Here is a 15,343-nt window from a genome sequence, read left to right as displayed (position 1 = left end):
AGTACTGTTTTACTGATTGTCTGAGGTTAAAGCGTTTATATGAAAGCTACTGACACTGTTGAAAAATATATATAAAGCATTAGTTTGCTATACTCGTAGGTAGTATTGTTTCTGGCTAGAATTGCTAAGCATTAACGGTTGTAATTTCTTGATGTCCTTACGTGCTATCATGTACCACGCTCTTTTCCTGACTTCCAAAAACATGACAGAGGATTGTTCAGTTTGCTTCATTAAGGCTGCAGTGTTGCCGCTCTGTGGTATTCTCTTTCTGTGTGAAAAACAATAGTTCAATATTAAATCTCAAAATTTAACACTGAACAATAATAAATTCAGTGTTTGGTGATTGTAAAGAAGAAGATATAGACTTACATACTACATTATTCACCTATTTAGTAAGCTGCCCTGTAACTGGTCTGCATTCCTGAAAGGTTTTGATTGCAGGAGCAGATGCTCCCTTGTGCTGTTTGCACTAGAACTTTCTAATGACATCACTTTCTTTGAGTAATCATTCTAAAGCAGTAGTGCTTGTTTATATAAAACCTTACTATCTCTGAGTTGTAGGATTTGAAAACAGATAACTCATACAAATTTTCAAAAAGGTGAAGTAAATGTTTTTGGAGTTATTGTGTACTTCTCTATGTTTTTTATGTGGCAGTAAAGAAATGTATATAGTACAAACTGGTCAGAAGCCTATTATTTTACATGCAATATGATTTCATTACATTGATTATTCTTTATTTATGATACTTACTGACAGATTTTGGTAAAAACAAATACTATACAGAATTGGATAGTATCTATGTAAATTATCTACCTCATAGTGTTGACTTACAATTTTGAAATTCACTGATATTGTAAAGTCTATAATTTAGTGACTTGGTGGTCTGGCTTTTGGCTATTGTAACATAAATATTTCAGCTACTTTCCGTGTTTAAATGATTCTTTCAGAGCACATAGATATTTATTTCACATCTCTCAAAAATTCTATCCATTTTATTTGGAATGATACATTGTAAGGATGTGGAGGCTTATCTCACTAGGGGTAATATAGATACTGCCTACAGGAAAATTAAAGAGACCTTTGGAGAAAAGAGAACCACTTGTATGAATATCAAGAGCTCAGATGGGAACCCAGTTCTAAGCAAAGAAGGGAAAGCAGAAAGGTGGAAGGAGTATATAGAGGGTCTATACAAGGGCAATGTACTTGAGGACAATATTATGGAAATGGAAGAGGATGTAGATGAAGATGAAATGGGAGATATGATACTGCGTGAAGAGTTTGTCAGAGCTCTGAAAGACCTGAGTCGTAACAAGGCCCCTGGAGTAGACAACATTCCATTAGAACTACTGACAGCCTGGGAGAGCCAGTCTTGACAAAACTCTACCATCTGGTGAGCAAGATGTATGAGACAAGCGAATTACCCTCAGACTTCAAGAAGTATATAATAATAACAATCCCAAAAAAAGCAGGTGTTGGCAGATGTGAAAATTACCAAACTATCAGTTTAATAAGTCACAGCTGTAAAATACTAACATGAATTCTTTACAGACAAATGGAAAAACTGATGGGTGCCGACCTTGAGGAAGATCATTTTGGATTCCGTAGAAATGTTGGAACACGTGAGGCAATACTGACCCTACGACTTATCTTAGAAGAAAGATTAAGGAAAGGCAAACCTACATTTCTAGCATTTGTAGACTTAGAGAAAGCTTTTGACAATGTTGACTGGAACAGTCTCTTTCAAATTCTGAAGGTGGCAGGGGTAAAATACAGGGAGCGAAGGGCTATTTACAATTTGTACAGAAACCAGATGGTAGTTATAAGAGTCGAGGGACATGAAAGGGAAGGAAGTGAGACAGGGTTGTAGCCTCTCCCCGATGTTATTCAATCTGTATATTGAGCAAGCAGTGAAGGAAACAAAAGAAAAATTCGGAGTAGGTATTAAAATCCATGGAGAAGAAATAAAAACTTTGAGGTTCGCCGATGACATTGTAATTCTGTCAGAGACAGCAAAGGACTTGGAAGAGCAGTTGAACGAAATGGACAGTGTCATGAAAGGAGGGTACAAGATGAACATCAACAAAAGCACAATGAGGATAATGGAATGTAGTCGAATTAAGTTGGGTGATGCTGTGGGAATTAGATTAGGAAATGAGACACTTAAAGTAGTAAAGGAGTTTTGCTATTTGGGGAGCAAAGTAACTGGTGATGGTCGAAGTAGAGAGGATATAAAATGTAGACTGGCAATGGCAAGGAAAGCGTTTCTGAAGAAGAGAAATTTGTTAACATCGAGTATAGATTTAAGTGTCAGGAAGTCATTTCTGAAAGTATTTGTATGGAGTGTAGCCATGTTCGGAAGTGAAACGTGGACGATAACTAGTTTGGACAAGAAGAGAATAGAAGCTTTCAAAATGTTGTGCTACAGAAGAATGCTGAAGATTAGATGGGTAGACCACAGGTAGACCACATAACTAATGAGGAGGTATTGAATAGAATTGGGGAGAAGAGGAGCTTGTGGCACAACTTGACTAGAAGAAGGGATCGGTTCGTAGGACATGTTCTGAGACATCAAGGGATCACCAATTTAGCATTGGAGGGCAGTATGGAGGGTAAAAATCGTAGAGGGAGACCAAGAGATGAATACACTAAGCAGATTGTGAAGGATGTAGGTTGCAGTAGGTACTGGGAGATGAAGAAGCTTGCACAGGATAGAGTAGCATGGAGAGCTGCATCAAACCAGTCTCAGGACTGAAGACCACAACAACAACAACATCAACATTGATACTTTTTATTGGGCTTCAGGAGAAACATACACTACCAGCACCAGATTATTAGGTGACTACAAAGTCTCAAATGAAATGGCAATGACCAAAATGGATATAGTTATTAGCTGGAGCTGTGGCCACTAGCTGTTCAGAGTGGGGCATTTCACACGTCGGCTACACCCTCAAATGAAACCTGCCCCTGTGGGCTGGTAGAAGAGGAGTTGGATCTGTTAGTTGCTACAGTCTCCATGTCTGTCCGCACTCTGCCACTGATGTAGAGAAAATTTTTTGTGAGCAATATGGAACTCTCATTTCTGAACAATGTTATACCAGTTGAGAAAACACAGTGAATTTCTATTAACAGTTTTCTCTAATGCCAACTGTGTGAGATACTGCTTGGCATGTGGATTTATTTTTATATGAAGGACTGAGTTTTATTCTTACTGCAGTTTACAGAAATCCTCCGTAAGATGAGCATAATGATTTAGCATTTTCAGTGGGAATTTTCCAGGAAACTTTTACATTTTAGTGAAGTTGTGATGCAAGTGAGATTTTAAATTTCAATTTCAGACAAAATATTGTGGTTGTAAAAGACTTGGTCATCATGAAAGAGCCAGAAATATTTTCAGAATAGAGCCATTTTACTAAAGAAATTTGCTAGAATGTTTAGTAGAAAGTCTTTATACCTCCTTTGAAGGACTGCTGCGGCAAAGAAGTAACAGTTTCGGGCAAGACAATTGAAAGGAGCCTACAGTAGGAAGTCATGTGGGGCACTGTTTGTTATTTTTAGTATTTGATAAGTATCATTTACCAACTGTATGTGCTGCCACTGTAGAATGAGAATGGGCAGTGAGTTTGTAGCTGGACAGTACTGTGCTGACAAGTTACAGGCAGAAAGAAAGCTGCAAACATCAAAAGCCTGGAGAATGGAACAAAAACTATTCCTTAACATCCTTTATCCAAAACTTTTTCATGTTATTTGATACATGAAACAGGTGAGTTTTTAGAGAAACAAAATCACAAAATAGTTTTTGTTCATTTCTCTGGCCTAATGATGCTTGTAGCTCTCTTGCTGCCTGTAAGCTCCCTACTGTTTAGCTACAAACTCACAAAAACTATTTTGTTATTCTGTTTCTTCATAACCTTGCCTGTTCTCATGCATCACATTCATGAATATCTTTTAATCAAAAAGTAATCTTTACAAATTTGTAACATTAAAACTACTTTGCACTTGTTATTCTATATTCATATTAATGTTAATCGAGATATGCACTGAGATGAGGTTTGAAGATTAGATGTGCTTCAATCTAGTACATTTCTTGTGAAAAAAATATAAATATTGTAATTAATAAAATCCCTGTGTGTCCTTTATTGACACTCACAAGTCTTAGATATTGAAGAAAATAAATATCTCACATATGACGAGCATGCCATGTGAAATGGTTCTGCAGTTACATTTCTGTGACTGAAAAAATCTAGCCTGTCACTAGATTTAGAACATGTATCTTTTCTGGAAAATAAATGACTTCACTCTTTCTTTCACAGGGAAAAATCTTGCAGCACTGCAAAATCATTCACGTGCCACATATTTTACAGTACTAATGAAGAACAAGTACAGACTATCTTAAGATGTATTGGTAAGCTTACATTTTTCAGTTTTACTTCTATAGCCATTAGCCGTGTACTAGCTATTCAGATACTGTGCATTTCCTGGACTGTAATAGGAAACCTCATCTGTTGTGCACAGTACACCAGTAGAATAACTTGGTGTCACCTAAATGTCAAGATGACAGTCATCTGGAACAGTACTTTGTGAAATCCTCATCCATAGCCTCCTCCTTAAGCTTTACTGATGATGAATGCTGAATACTGATCCAATTATCTTTTAACACTGCTCAGTTTGGCCACTGTTAAAGTTTCTCTATGGAAAAAGCAATATATGATTTCCAAAACTTAATTCTGGTTGAACTAAACTGGAAAAATTATCCTGAGAGCATTTTTTGTAATTTTGCTAATACTATACTTTTAGTTGTGTACATTGTAAAACACAACCAAGGAAACTAAAATGTTGCGCCATTATATGCACTACCTTTAAGTAGATGGAGTCATATCTTAACTACAGAAAAGAGAGTGTCATATTAACAAATGATACCACGGGAGTAAAGCTAAATTTGCAGTAGGTAAACATTAAATATGGTGATACTCTTTCTGTAGCTTGAGGCCGCTGTCATATAATACTGTTTAAATGAAAGCTCCACCATTTGACTGTATAGATTGTTTAGTCTATAGCCCGCGTCACGTAGGATGGCACTTCCGCACATAGAGCAGAGCGATAGGAAATTGTGGAGGGGATGAGGTCTGCGTATGCGTGGTGACAGAGAGTGGGCAAACAAGGTCCGTGTTGCCGAACTGTGTTGGATCTATGTGGGAATTATACATTTTAAAATCAATTTCAATCAGACATCTACATGAGAGAAGTCTTACTCTTGTGGTTGTGTCCACTGCTCCATAGCAGTTGTCTGTGTGTCGTTGGTAGGAGAGAACAGCTGATGCAACTTTGTGAAGACGTCAAGTGTAATTTTTCTCAAAATGACTATTGTCTAACGACGGGATCATCAGAAATGGTTGCAGTAATTGCTGTTTATTGTGATTTGGATATACACAAGAAAATAAACTTCCAACACAAACGGAAAGCATTATATTTACTTGACAACTGCTTCTACTCCATACAATTTTTGTAAATGTGTATAATGCCTGTATAAGGCTGTGTTTCACTGACATTCAATGTAAATCAATATGTGTAAAAAAGAAGAAATGGTAGCGAGGACTAGTACAAGGGACTATTGTAAAAATTTTCAGTTTGTTATATTTTCCAGTGTCAAGAGAGAATGCATTTATGATCCATTGAACATGCAAACAATTAACCATCTTCTGTGAATAACTTGAAAGAATGCTGATGATAATGTTGAAAACCACCAGTATCTCAACAGGCAACCCCTCCCTTTCGTTTTAAGACATTTTACAATTTGTGCCTTGAAAATGGCTGGTGTTTACTTGCCAAAATATTGCAGTTTTTGGTGAATTTATTTGGCCACATTCTTATGAGTAATCATAGCATACAACACTCTGGGAAAAGCTTAATTTCTCCTTAGGCAATGTGTTGAACATTATAGGGTGAATACTTCATAGGCTGTGTATTCCTAATCAATAAAACCTAGGAAGTTCTTATGTACTATGCATGCAGTTGACAAAAACATTTCAAACCATGAGTCTGTGAAACCAAGGAAGATTATTTCTTTACTTTGCTTCAAAGTCTACGTCGTAATACCATCTGGTATCAAAGTTCACGTCCAAACCATCTGATTGTAAATTTAGGAGGGTAGATTCAAGGCTTTTATGCATCTTCGCCTCCCTGTCAAAGTCTTAATTCTCAAACTTTTCAGTGAGCTGCCCACAGTGTACCCATGCTGAAGGCTGCTGCTGCCTGGTGCTTCATGCACAAGCATTTCAGCGTGTGTTATCTTGAATGTTTTATTTATTTATTTATTTATTTTGCCACCTAGCTTGTAACCTGTCTGCAAATTAATTCTCTTATATTGCCCAGTATATTTTTATGTTCAACCAGAGAACAACACCTTTCCTGGTATTCGTACGTGGTCTTTTCTCTGTAACAACTGAATGATAACTGACATGGTAATTACAATGGTCGACTTTGAATCAAGGTATGGCAAGAATTGTTCAGTGAACCACTTCTTGAAAGCGACAGTGCTCATTTTCGAATGGTAGTCACTTCTGATTTTCTTACACCTAAACACAAGTTTGCTTTCGGGAACCAAATCAGAAGAAGAGCCAGCATGCAGAATAAGTATCGGAGAATCTTTTTCTGTGGGAACTTTAAAACCATCAGTACCATCACTCATTTTCCTGCAGGTATTCATCGAATGATTCTGATTCATTCATGTTTCATCAATGTAATACACTGTAGAGCTACCACCCCCTCTTGTATCGTGCATCTTTGTAAGGGATGTGGTTCGTGCTGATTCTGTGTCGCTTCTTTCAATTAAAAACTGTCTTCTTAAAACATTTGAAACCAATGTATTTCAAAATTCTTTGCATTGATGAAGCGCTATCTTTGAAGCCAATTTGCTCAGGCATAATTGTAAGAAATTTCTTTGATGATGGGTATTCCCTGCTCATATATATTTCATACATGGAGCACTTTAAAATATCTTAGTCAAAACCATCCATTTGTGTTACAGGTTTCTTGTGGTTTCGATGGTTTACAGGTGGCATAAAAACAAATTTTGCTGACGTTTCTGCAGCTCTGACACTTTTGTTTACTATTCTCTGTACAGTTCTCTTGCCAATACATGCTTCTGCAATTCATTCTTGAATCTTCGAAATCTCAAAAATAGAAGTCTCACTTTCAGATACACATTTTAAAAAGTTATAAATGCGGGATGTAAACCACCTAGACTGCTTGTGAAGCATCTATGTATACACCTACACGATTATTCTGCAATCTGCCTGGCAGAAGGTTCATCGAACTAGCTTCAAGCTATATCTCTACCGTTCCACTCTCAGACAGTGCGCGGGAAACACAAACCCTTTAATCTCTCCGTGAGAGCTCAAATTTATCTTATTTTATCATATGATCATTCCTTTCTATGTAGGTGGGTGCCAAAAAAGAGAAAGCTGGTCATTGAAATTTCATGAGAAGATCCTGCCACAACGAAAAACACTTTTGTTTTGATGATTGCCACCCCAACTTGTGTATCATAACCGAGGCAGTCTCTCCCAATTTCGCGACAGTACAAAACGAACTGCCATTCTTTGAACTTTTCGTGACTCCTATCTGCTGTGGATCCGACGCTGGACAACAATACTCCAGAAGAGGGAAAACATGATATACAGGGTTATTACAAATGATTGAAGCGATTTCACAGCTCTACAATAACTTTATTATTTGAGATATTTTCACAATGCTTTGCACATACATACAAAAACTAAAAAAGTTTTTTTAGGCATTCACAAATGTTCGATATGTGCCCCTTTAGTGATTCGGCAGACCGCGCCGAAAATTCAAAGCGTTCGACTTTGTCATCGGGTGTCAGGGCTTGTAGCAATTGTAAAGGGTAAGGCTTCTGCTTTAGCCTTTTCCGTAAGATTTTCCAAACCATCGGCTGTGGTACGTTTAGCTCCCTGCTTGCTTTATTCGTCGACTTCCGCGGGCTACGCGTGAAACTTGCCCGCACGCGTTCAACCGTTTCTTCGCTCACTGCAGGCCGACCCGTTGATTTCCCCGTACAGAGGCATCCAGAAACTTTAAACTGTGCATACCATCGCCGAATGGAGTTAGCAGTTGGTGGATCTTTGTTGAACTTCGTCCTGAAGTGTCGTTGCACTGTTATGACTGACTGATGTGAGTGCATTTCAAGCACGACATACGCTTTCTCGGCTCCTGTCGCCATTTTGTCTCACTGCGCTCTCGAGCACTCTGGCGGCAGAAACCTGAAGTGCGGCTTTAGCCGAACAAAACTTTGAGTTTTTCTACGTATCTGTAGTGTGTCGTGACCATATGTCAATGAATGGAGCTACAGTGAATTTATGAAATCGCTTCAATCATTTGTAATAGCCCTGTAAGTAATCTCTTTAGTAGACCTGTTACATTTTCTAAGTGTTCTACCAATAAATTGCAGTCTTTGGTTTGTTTTCCTCACATTATCCATGCAATCATTACAATTTAAGTTATTTGTAATTGTCATCCCTAACTTATTAGTTGAATTCACAGCCTTTAGATTTCTGTGTTTTATCCTGTAAACAAACAAATGTAAGGGCTGTAAATTCAACTAAACTTATCCTGTAAACCCTCCCCCCATGAACCATGGACCATGCCATTGGTGGGGAGGCTTGTGTGCCTCAGCGATACAGATAGCCGAACCATAGGAGAAGCCACAACAGAGGGGTGTGTGTTGAGAGGCCAGACAAACGTGTGGTTCCTGAAGAGGGGCAGCAGCCTTTCCAGTAGTTGCAGGGGCAACAATCTGGATAATTGACTGAACTGGCCTGTGTAACATGAACCAAAACAGCATCACTGTGGTGGTACTGCGAACGGCTGAAAGCAAGGGTAAACTACAGACATAATTTTTCCTGAAGCCATGCAGCTTTGCTGTATGGTTAACTGATGATGGCGTTCTCTTGGGTAAAATATTGTGGAGGTAAAATGGTCCCCCCATTTGAATCTCCAGGTGGGGACTACTCAGGACAATGTCGTTATCAGGAGAAACAAAACTGGAGTTATGCAGATGAGTGTGGAATGTCAGATCCCTTAACCGGGGATGTAGGTTAGAAAATTTAAAAAGGGAGATGGATAGGTTAAAGTTAGACATAGTGGGAATTAATGAAGTTCGGTGGCAGGAGCAACAGGACTTCTTGTCAGGTGAATACAGGGCTATAAATACAAAATAAAATAGGGATAATACAGGAGTAGGTTTAATAATGAATAAAAAAACAGGAATGTGGAAAAGCTATTACAAATAGCATAGTGAATGCATTATTGTAGCCAAGATAGACACAAAGCCCACGCCTCCAACGGTAGTCCAAGTTTATATGCCAACTAGCTCTACAGATGATGAAGAGATTGAAGAAATGTGTGATGAGATAAAAGAAATTATTCAGATAGTTAAGGGAGACGAGAATTTAATGGTCATGAGGGATTGGAATTTGCTAGTAGGAAAATGAAGAGAAGGAAAACTAGTAGGTGAATGTAGACTGGAGGTAAGGAATGAAAGAGGAAGCCGCCTGGTAGAATTTTGCTCAGAGCATAACTTAATCATCGCTGACACTTGGTTTAAGAATCAGAAAGAAGGTTGTATGCATGGAAGAGACATGGAGACACCGGAAGGTTTCAGATTGATTATATAATAGTAAGACATTGATTGAGGGACCTGGTTTTAAATTGTAAGATATTTCCAGCAGCAAATGTGGAATCTGACCACAAGTTATTGGTTACGTACTGTAGATTAAAACTAAAGAAACTCCAAAAAAGTACAAATTTAAGGATAAACTGAAAGAACCAGAGGTACAGTAGAAGTTAAATGGGTAACTCTGAGAGATGAAAGAGTCAGGGCAGCAGAGGCTCAAGTAGGTAAAAAGACAAGGGCTAGTAGAAATCCTTGGGTAACACAAGAGATATTTAATTCAAGTGATGAAAGGAGAAGGTATAAAAATGAAGTAAATGAAGCAGACAAAAAGGAATATAAACGTCTCAAAAAATGAGATCGTCAGGAAGTGCAAAATGGCTAAGTGGGAATGGCTAGAGGACAAATGTAAGGATGTAGACGCATATATCACTAGGGGTAAGATAGATGCTGCCTACAGGAAAATTAGAGAGACCTTTTGGTGAATAGAAGGTCACCTGTATGAATATCAAGAGATCAGCTGGAAAACCATTCCTACACAAAGAAGGGAAAGCAGAAACGTGGAAGGAGTATATAGAGGATCTGTACAATGTGGGGGATATTTCCTGGTGTTGTTTATTTTGTAAGATTTGTGGTGGGTCTTATACCAGCACTAATGGGAAGTTGGGTCCCTGGCTGATATAAAAGGGCAATATTTTGCCAACCCCAATACACTGCCAGATGAAAGTAGTATTATCTTTATCCTCTCTTCTCAGAGTAGTTTTTTGGTGGTCCGGATCCTTCCGTGCCATCTCCCTGTCGATCCAACTGCGGTGAAGGTTCCTGCAATGCTTCCAAAAGTTCTCTCTAATGCGCTACTAAATAAATAGCCATGCTTCTCACAAACAGGGGTATATTTTGCCCAACATTTTCACTATTAGTTTTCACAACACAACTAACATTTGCTACGGTAATAAATCACACTCTGGAGTACATTCAAATGTCTGTACATATATTCTGTAGGACCTGAGAGGGGAAAAAAAACAACAAAAAATCAACTAACTCTCTTCAGTAGTTCATTACGCCTTGTTGGTGTGTTGTTTACTCCATGGCTCTCGGATTCAGGCGCTTGCTGCACCATAGTACAAATGACTCCCAGACAGTTGTAATAGCATTTTTAGTGGTCCCCATCTCATTAGCTCCACCACTGCTCCACATTCACTGCATACAAGAAAGGAAAACACACTACATTTATCCTTATTCATTTACTCACGAGCATCTCTTGTTGACGGCTTTCCAATAGTGTGTTGGGATATTTACAGATACCCCAAAACACTATAAAGGGTGATGTACTTGAGGGCAATACTATGGAAATGGAAGAGGACATAGAGGGAGATGAGATGGGAGATATGATACTGCATGAAGAATTTGACAGAGCAGTGAAAGGCCTTAGTCTAAACAAGGCCTCAGGAGTAGACAATACTCCGATAGAACTACTGATACCCTTGGGAGAGCCAGCCATGACAAAACTCTTCCATCTGGTGAGCAAGATGTATGAGTGAAATACCCTTAGACTTCAAGAAAAATATAATAATTCCAATCCCAAAGAAAGCAGGTGTTGACAGGTGTGATAATTACCGAACTATCAGTTTAATAAGTCACAGTATCAAAGTACTAACACAAATTCTTTACAGATGAATGGAAAAACTGGTAGAAGCTGACCTCAGGGAAGATCAGTTTGTATTCTGTAGAAATGTTGGACCACATGAGGCAATACTGACCCTATAACTTATCTTAGAAGATAGGGTAAGGAAAGGCAAACCTATGTTTCTAGCATTTGTAGACTTACAGAAAGCATTTGACAGTCTTGACTGGAATACTCTCTTTCAAATTCTGAAGGTGGCAAGAGCAAATATAGGGACCGAGAGGCTATTTGCAATTTGTATAGAAAAAAGATGGCAGTTATAAGAGTCGAGGAGCACAAAAGGCAAGCAGTGGTTGAGAAGGGAGTGAGACAGGATTGTAGCCTATCCCCAATGTTATTCAGTCTGTATATTGAGCAAGCAGTAAAGAAAATAAAAGAAAAATTTGAAGTAGGAATTATAATCAAGGGAGGAGAAATAAAAACTTTGAGGTTCGCCGATGACATTGTAATTCTGTCAGAGACAGCAAAGGACTTAGAAGAAAAGGTGAATGGAATGGACAATGTCTTGAAAGAAGGAAATAAGACAAATATCAACAAAAGCAAAATGAGGATAATGGAGTGTAGTCAAATTAAATCAGATGATGATGAGGGAATTAGGTTAGGAAACGAGACACTTAAAGTAATAGATGAGTTTTGCTATTTGGGCAGCAAAATAAGTGATGATGGTTGAAGTAGAGATGATATAAAATGTAGACTGGCTGTGGCAAGAAAAGTGTTTCTGAAGAACAGAACTTTGCTAATATTGAGTATAGATATAAGTGTCAGGAAGTCTTTTCTGAAAGTATTTGTATGGCGCGTAGCCCTGTACGGAAGTGATACATGGACGATAAATCGTTTCGACAAGGAGAGAATAGAAACTTTTGAACTGGGGTACTGCAGGAGAATGCTAGATGAGTAGAGTACTTTACAGAAGTAGTTTTGAGGGCTTTTTCTGCCTATTAATATAGAACTTCAGTTTTCCATATTCTAGAAGGCTCTCTTTCATGATAGGATTTACAGAACATGATATATGTACATATCAATAAATGATTTAATTTGAAGCTCTGAAACCTTTTGGCTGGGCTACAAGCTTCGCACACTTGTAGTTTTTGTTTTTGTTTTATTGGATTTTCCCCCGAAAGACATCAAATGTTGTCTTTCACAACACAGATCTCTCAGTGACATACTTGCCTCACTACTAAATTGTTATTGTAATTAACTTTATGTTAGGAAACACTTCATCTTTTTTGTGGATCCCTTATTTTGCTGCAGGCACATTTCACATCTTTCTTTTATTGAAAAAGCGGTCTGTTCAATTTATACTTTCTGTGAATGAAAGATACTGCAATTTGCTCCCAGCATTTAGGTGACAAAAATCAGTATAGTTCCAATTTTGGCACACAGAATTCACGTTTCAAATGATTCTTGGTGAAGATTAGTCAATTTTAGAATGGAAGCTCATATTTCTTCCCCTACATGAGATCACCTTAGATGGGGCACAAAGTTATATGATCAAAACATCATGAAGGAGAGTTGACAAGATGGTTTGATGTTGGCCCTACTGCTCCAGTAATGTATGAAAAATTCATAAGTGGATTCTCAATTATCTTAAACATTTCCTGTATTCAGTTTTTGAATGATAACACTTATCCGAAACTTGTGAGTGTATTTAATACTTCCTGTGGATGTGGGTCTTTCTAATTACTGTTTTTATCTGATAACGTGCACTATAAAATCACAGTTTGATTGTTCAATATGTGTAAAGTATTTGACAAGAGTTGTTATCAGATAACATGTGCCTCCAGTATCAGTAAAAAGTTATTTGTCATTTCCAGGTCAAGGGTTTCAAAGGACACATTTTGCTGTGTGAAATCAGATAAGTCTATCAAGAAACTGTATATATTCCGCTTCATAGATGATGATTGTGTGGTGCACAGCAGCGTTTAGTGATCAGTGAGGAGAATTTCTTGACTCTCTTGTGTTTTATAATTGTAATTTGTCAATAATTCAGCTTCAGAGAAATAGTGCTCAGTGTTGAGAGATCTGTGTTAGTTCACTAAACATATCATTTCTATATCATAACATGTAAGTAAGATTTAATACAATTTTAGTGTCAGTTTAGTTTCAGTGAATAATGACAGTTAGTATGTTACCATAGCTTTTACATGAATCAGTCAAAAATTAAAATTTCAACTCACATGTTTCAGTAGCATTTAATTTTCACTGCCATAAAGCATATTAGTTTCAGTTAAATAAGAAAATTTTAGTACCTGTGAATAAGGTTGTTCTTATCTTGTCCCTTGTATATTTTTTTCAGTGTCCCATAGCCCTGTAACAGTATTTTTATGGAGTAAAAGTATTCTTCAAAATGTTGTTGTTATGTATTAAAATTTGCTTACTTTCTATCAATTTTAATGATTGTAAAATTAATGCTGTATATTGTGTACATATGAGTGTGTGTAATGATGTGTGTATAGCAAGTATTATGTTGTTGCACTGTTTCAAAAATGGCATTAGCAGATTATTAGAGACAGTGTTCTTAATTTGCTTTCAGAAACTTTTCTGCTCATTGTAGTTGACTGCAAGAAGAATGTGTGCAAATAATTGCCACTGGAAGTACAAATTCAATGTGATATTGTTCCTGGTGATGATTTTTAACCCGCACCTCAATAGTGTGTATGCATGAGGCTATTTCATATCTGAAGATATAAACCTGCTGCAGATATAAACCTGTCACAGGATATAACAAATTCTGTTGATGCAATAAAAAGTGGCTTGACACCAAACATTGTTTTGATTTTGGCTGATGACCTGGGTTGGGGTGACTTTGGGTCATATTGGCCATATACAGCTTTAACACCAAACTTAGATGCCATTGCAAAGGAAGGAATATGGTTAGTGATAAACAGTGTAATAAATCTCAGTGTGAGAAAAACTTCAATAAAAAGCCTTTTTCTTACTAACGTTAATCTAAGATGATAAACAACAATGATATTCTCATGCTTCACATTTTGTGTTAATAATTTTACTACTTGTCTGTTACAAATTTCCACCAAAAAGTAAAGGAATGATTAAAAATCACCATTTATCTGTAGCAGTTTCAGACTTTTATAAAGTAATTTGTGTTGCAGAGCTTCAGAAGCACATTTTTTGTCTTATGAAACTAAGTCTGGTGTAGTTAATGACAAATTTACTATGAATTACTATGTGATTTTGTAAGACTTTACAACATATCTTGACCTATTATGCTTTTAATAAAGATTGCACCCCCTATTATACTGTGCAGAAAGCTCACTCTCTTGAAAGGAGTATTGGCAACAACAGACTTGAAATCCCTAAGTATGTGCACATTGATTGGATTTACTGATGCAGTTGTAGAAGCAACAATTAACAAGGCATAAAGGGGAAAAAAAGGCAGGAAAGTCTATATGTTTAGTAAATTAAATATTGTAAGGTAACAGCTTTACTGCAGCTGCAGTCAGTTAGTTCAAGCAATGAGCTGTTTGATGCACTTCATGACAAGTATGAAATAAACTGTGGTTCAAACTGTAGAAAAACATACACCTGCCAGAATAATAGCATTGCTACAAAAACAATGTCAGGATACTTCTTAAGAAGCATCTGCTGCGTGATACAAAGTAAGACAGAACACATATCCAACATAATATTTTTAACTATCTGGACAGTAACCAAAGCTTTCTTTAGTATCTACACAGGCATAACAATGCTGTTACACTACACAGTCGGTGTGGGTACTTCACAGGCAAAAAGTGGCTTGATAATAGCCGGGGAACAGAACCCCACGAGTGGAAAATGAACCCGCTCTGTGGGTGAATCTACAGGAAGCAAAGGGTCCAAACTGACACAGAGACAGGCTCAGGAATGACTTGGCATGTGGCAAGCACAGACGGCTAAAGGTGAAGCACTTGACAAGGCATGCAAGGTAGCAGTGGAGACAAATCCAACTGTTTTGGCGGGGGGGGGGGGGGATGAG

General features: G+C 37.6%; 1 protein-coding gene across 5 annotated transcripts in view; it reads left to right on the top strand.

The window, feature by feature from the left end:
- Window positions 1–14,596, top strand: part of LOC126162628 (uncharacterized) — a 105,053-nt gene extending 90,457 nt beyond the window's left edge. Inside the window, exons 9-10 of one of the 5 annotated variants that reach the window (XM_049919254.1) lie at window positions 4,312–4,403; window positions 13,904–14,596. In XM_049919254.1, the coding sequence (XP_049775211.1) occupies window positions 4,312–4,368 (57 nt within the window). In that variant the 3' untranslated portion in view covers window positions 4,369–4,403; window positions 13,904–14,596. Of the gene's footprint in view, window positions 1–4,311; window positions 4,404–13,184 lie in introns of all 5 variants that reach the window. The other 4 variants (XM_049919253.1, XM_049919252.1, XM_049919250.1 and 1 more) reach the window with 4 other exon arrangements.
- Window positions 14,597–15,343: the final 747 nt, after the last annotated feature.

This window comes from Schistocerca cancellata, chromosome 2, assembly GCF_023864275.1.
Source record: "Schistocerca cancellata isolate TAMUIC-IGC-003103 chromosome 2, iqSchCanc2.1, whole genome shotgun sequence".
NCBI classification, from domain to species: domain Eukaryota; kingdom Metazoa; phylum Arthropoda; class Insecta; order Orthoptera; family Acrididae; genus Schistocerca; species Schistocerca cancellata.
The sequence above is the reverse complement of the archived record's forward strand: the minus strand, read 5'-3'. Positions and strand labels throughout refer to the sequence as shown.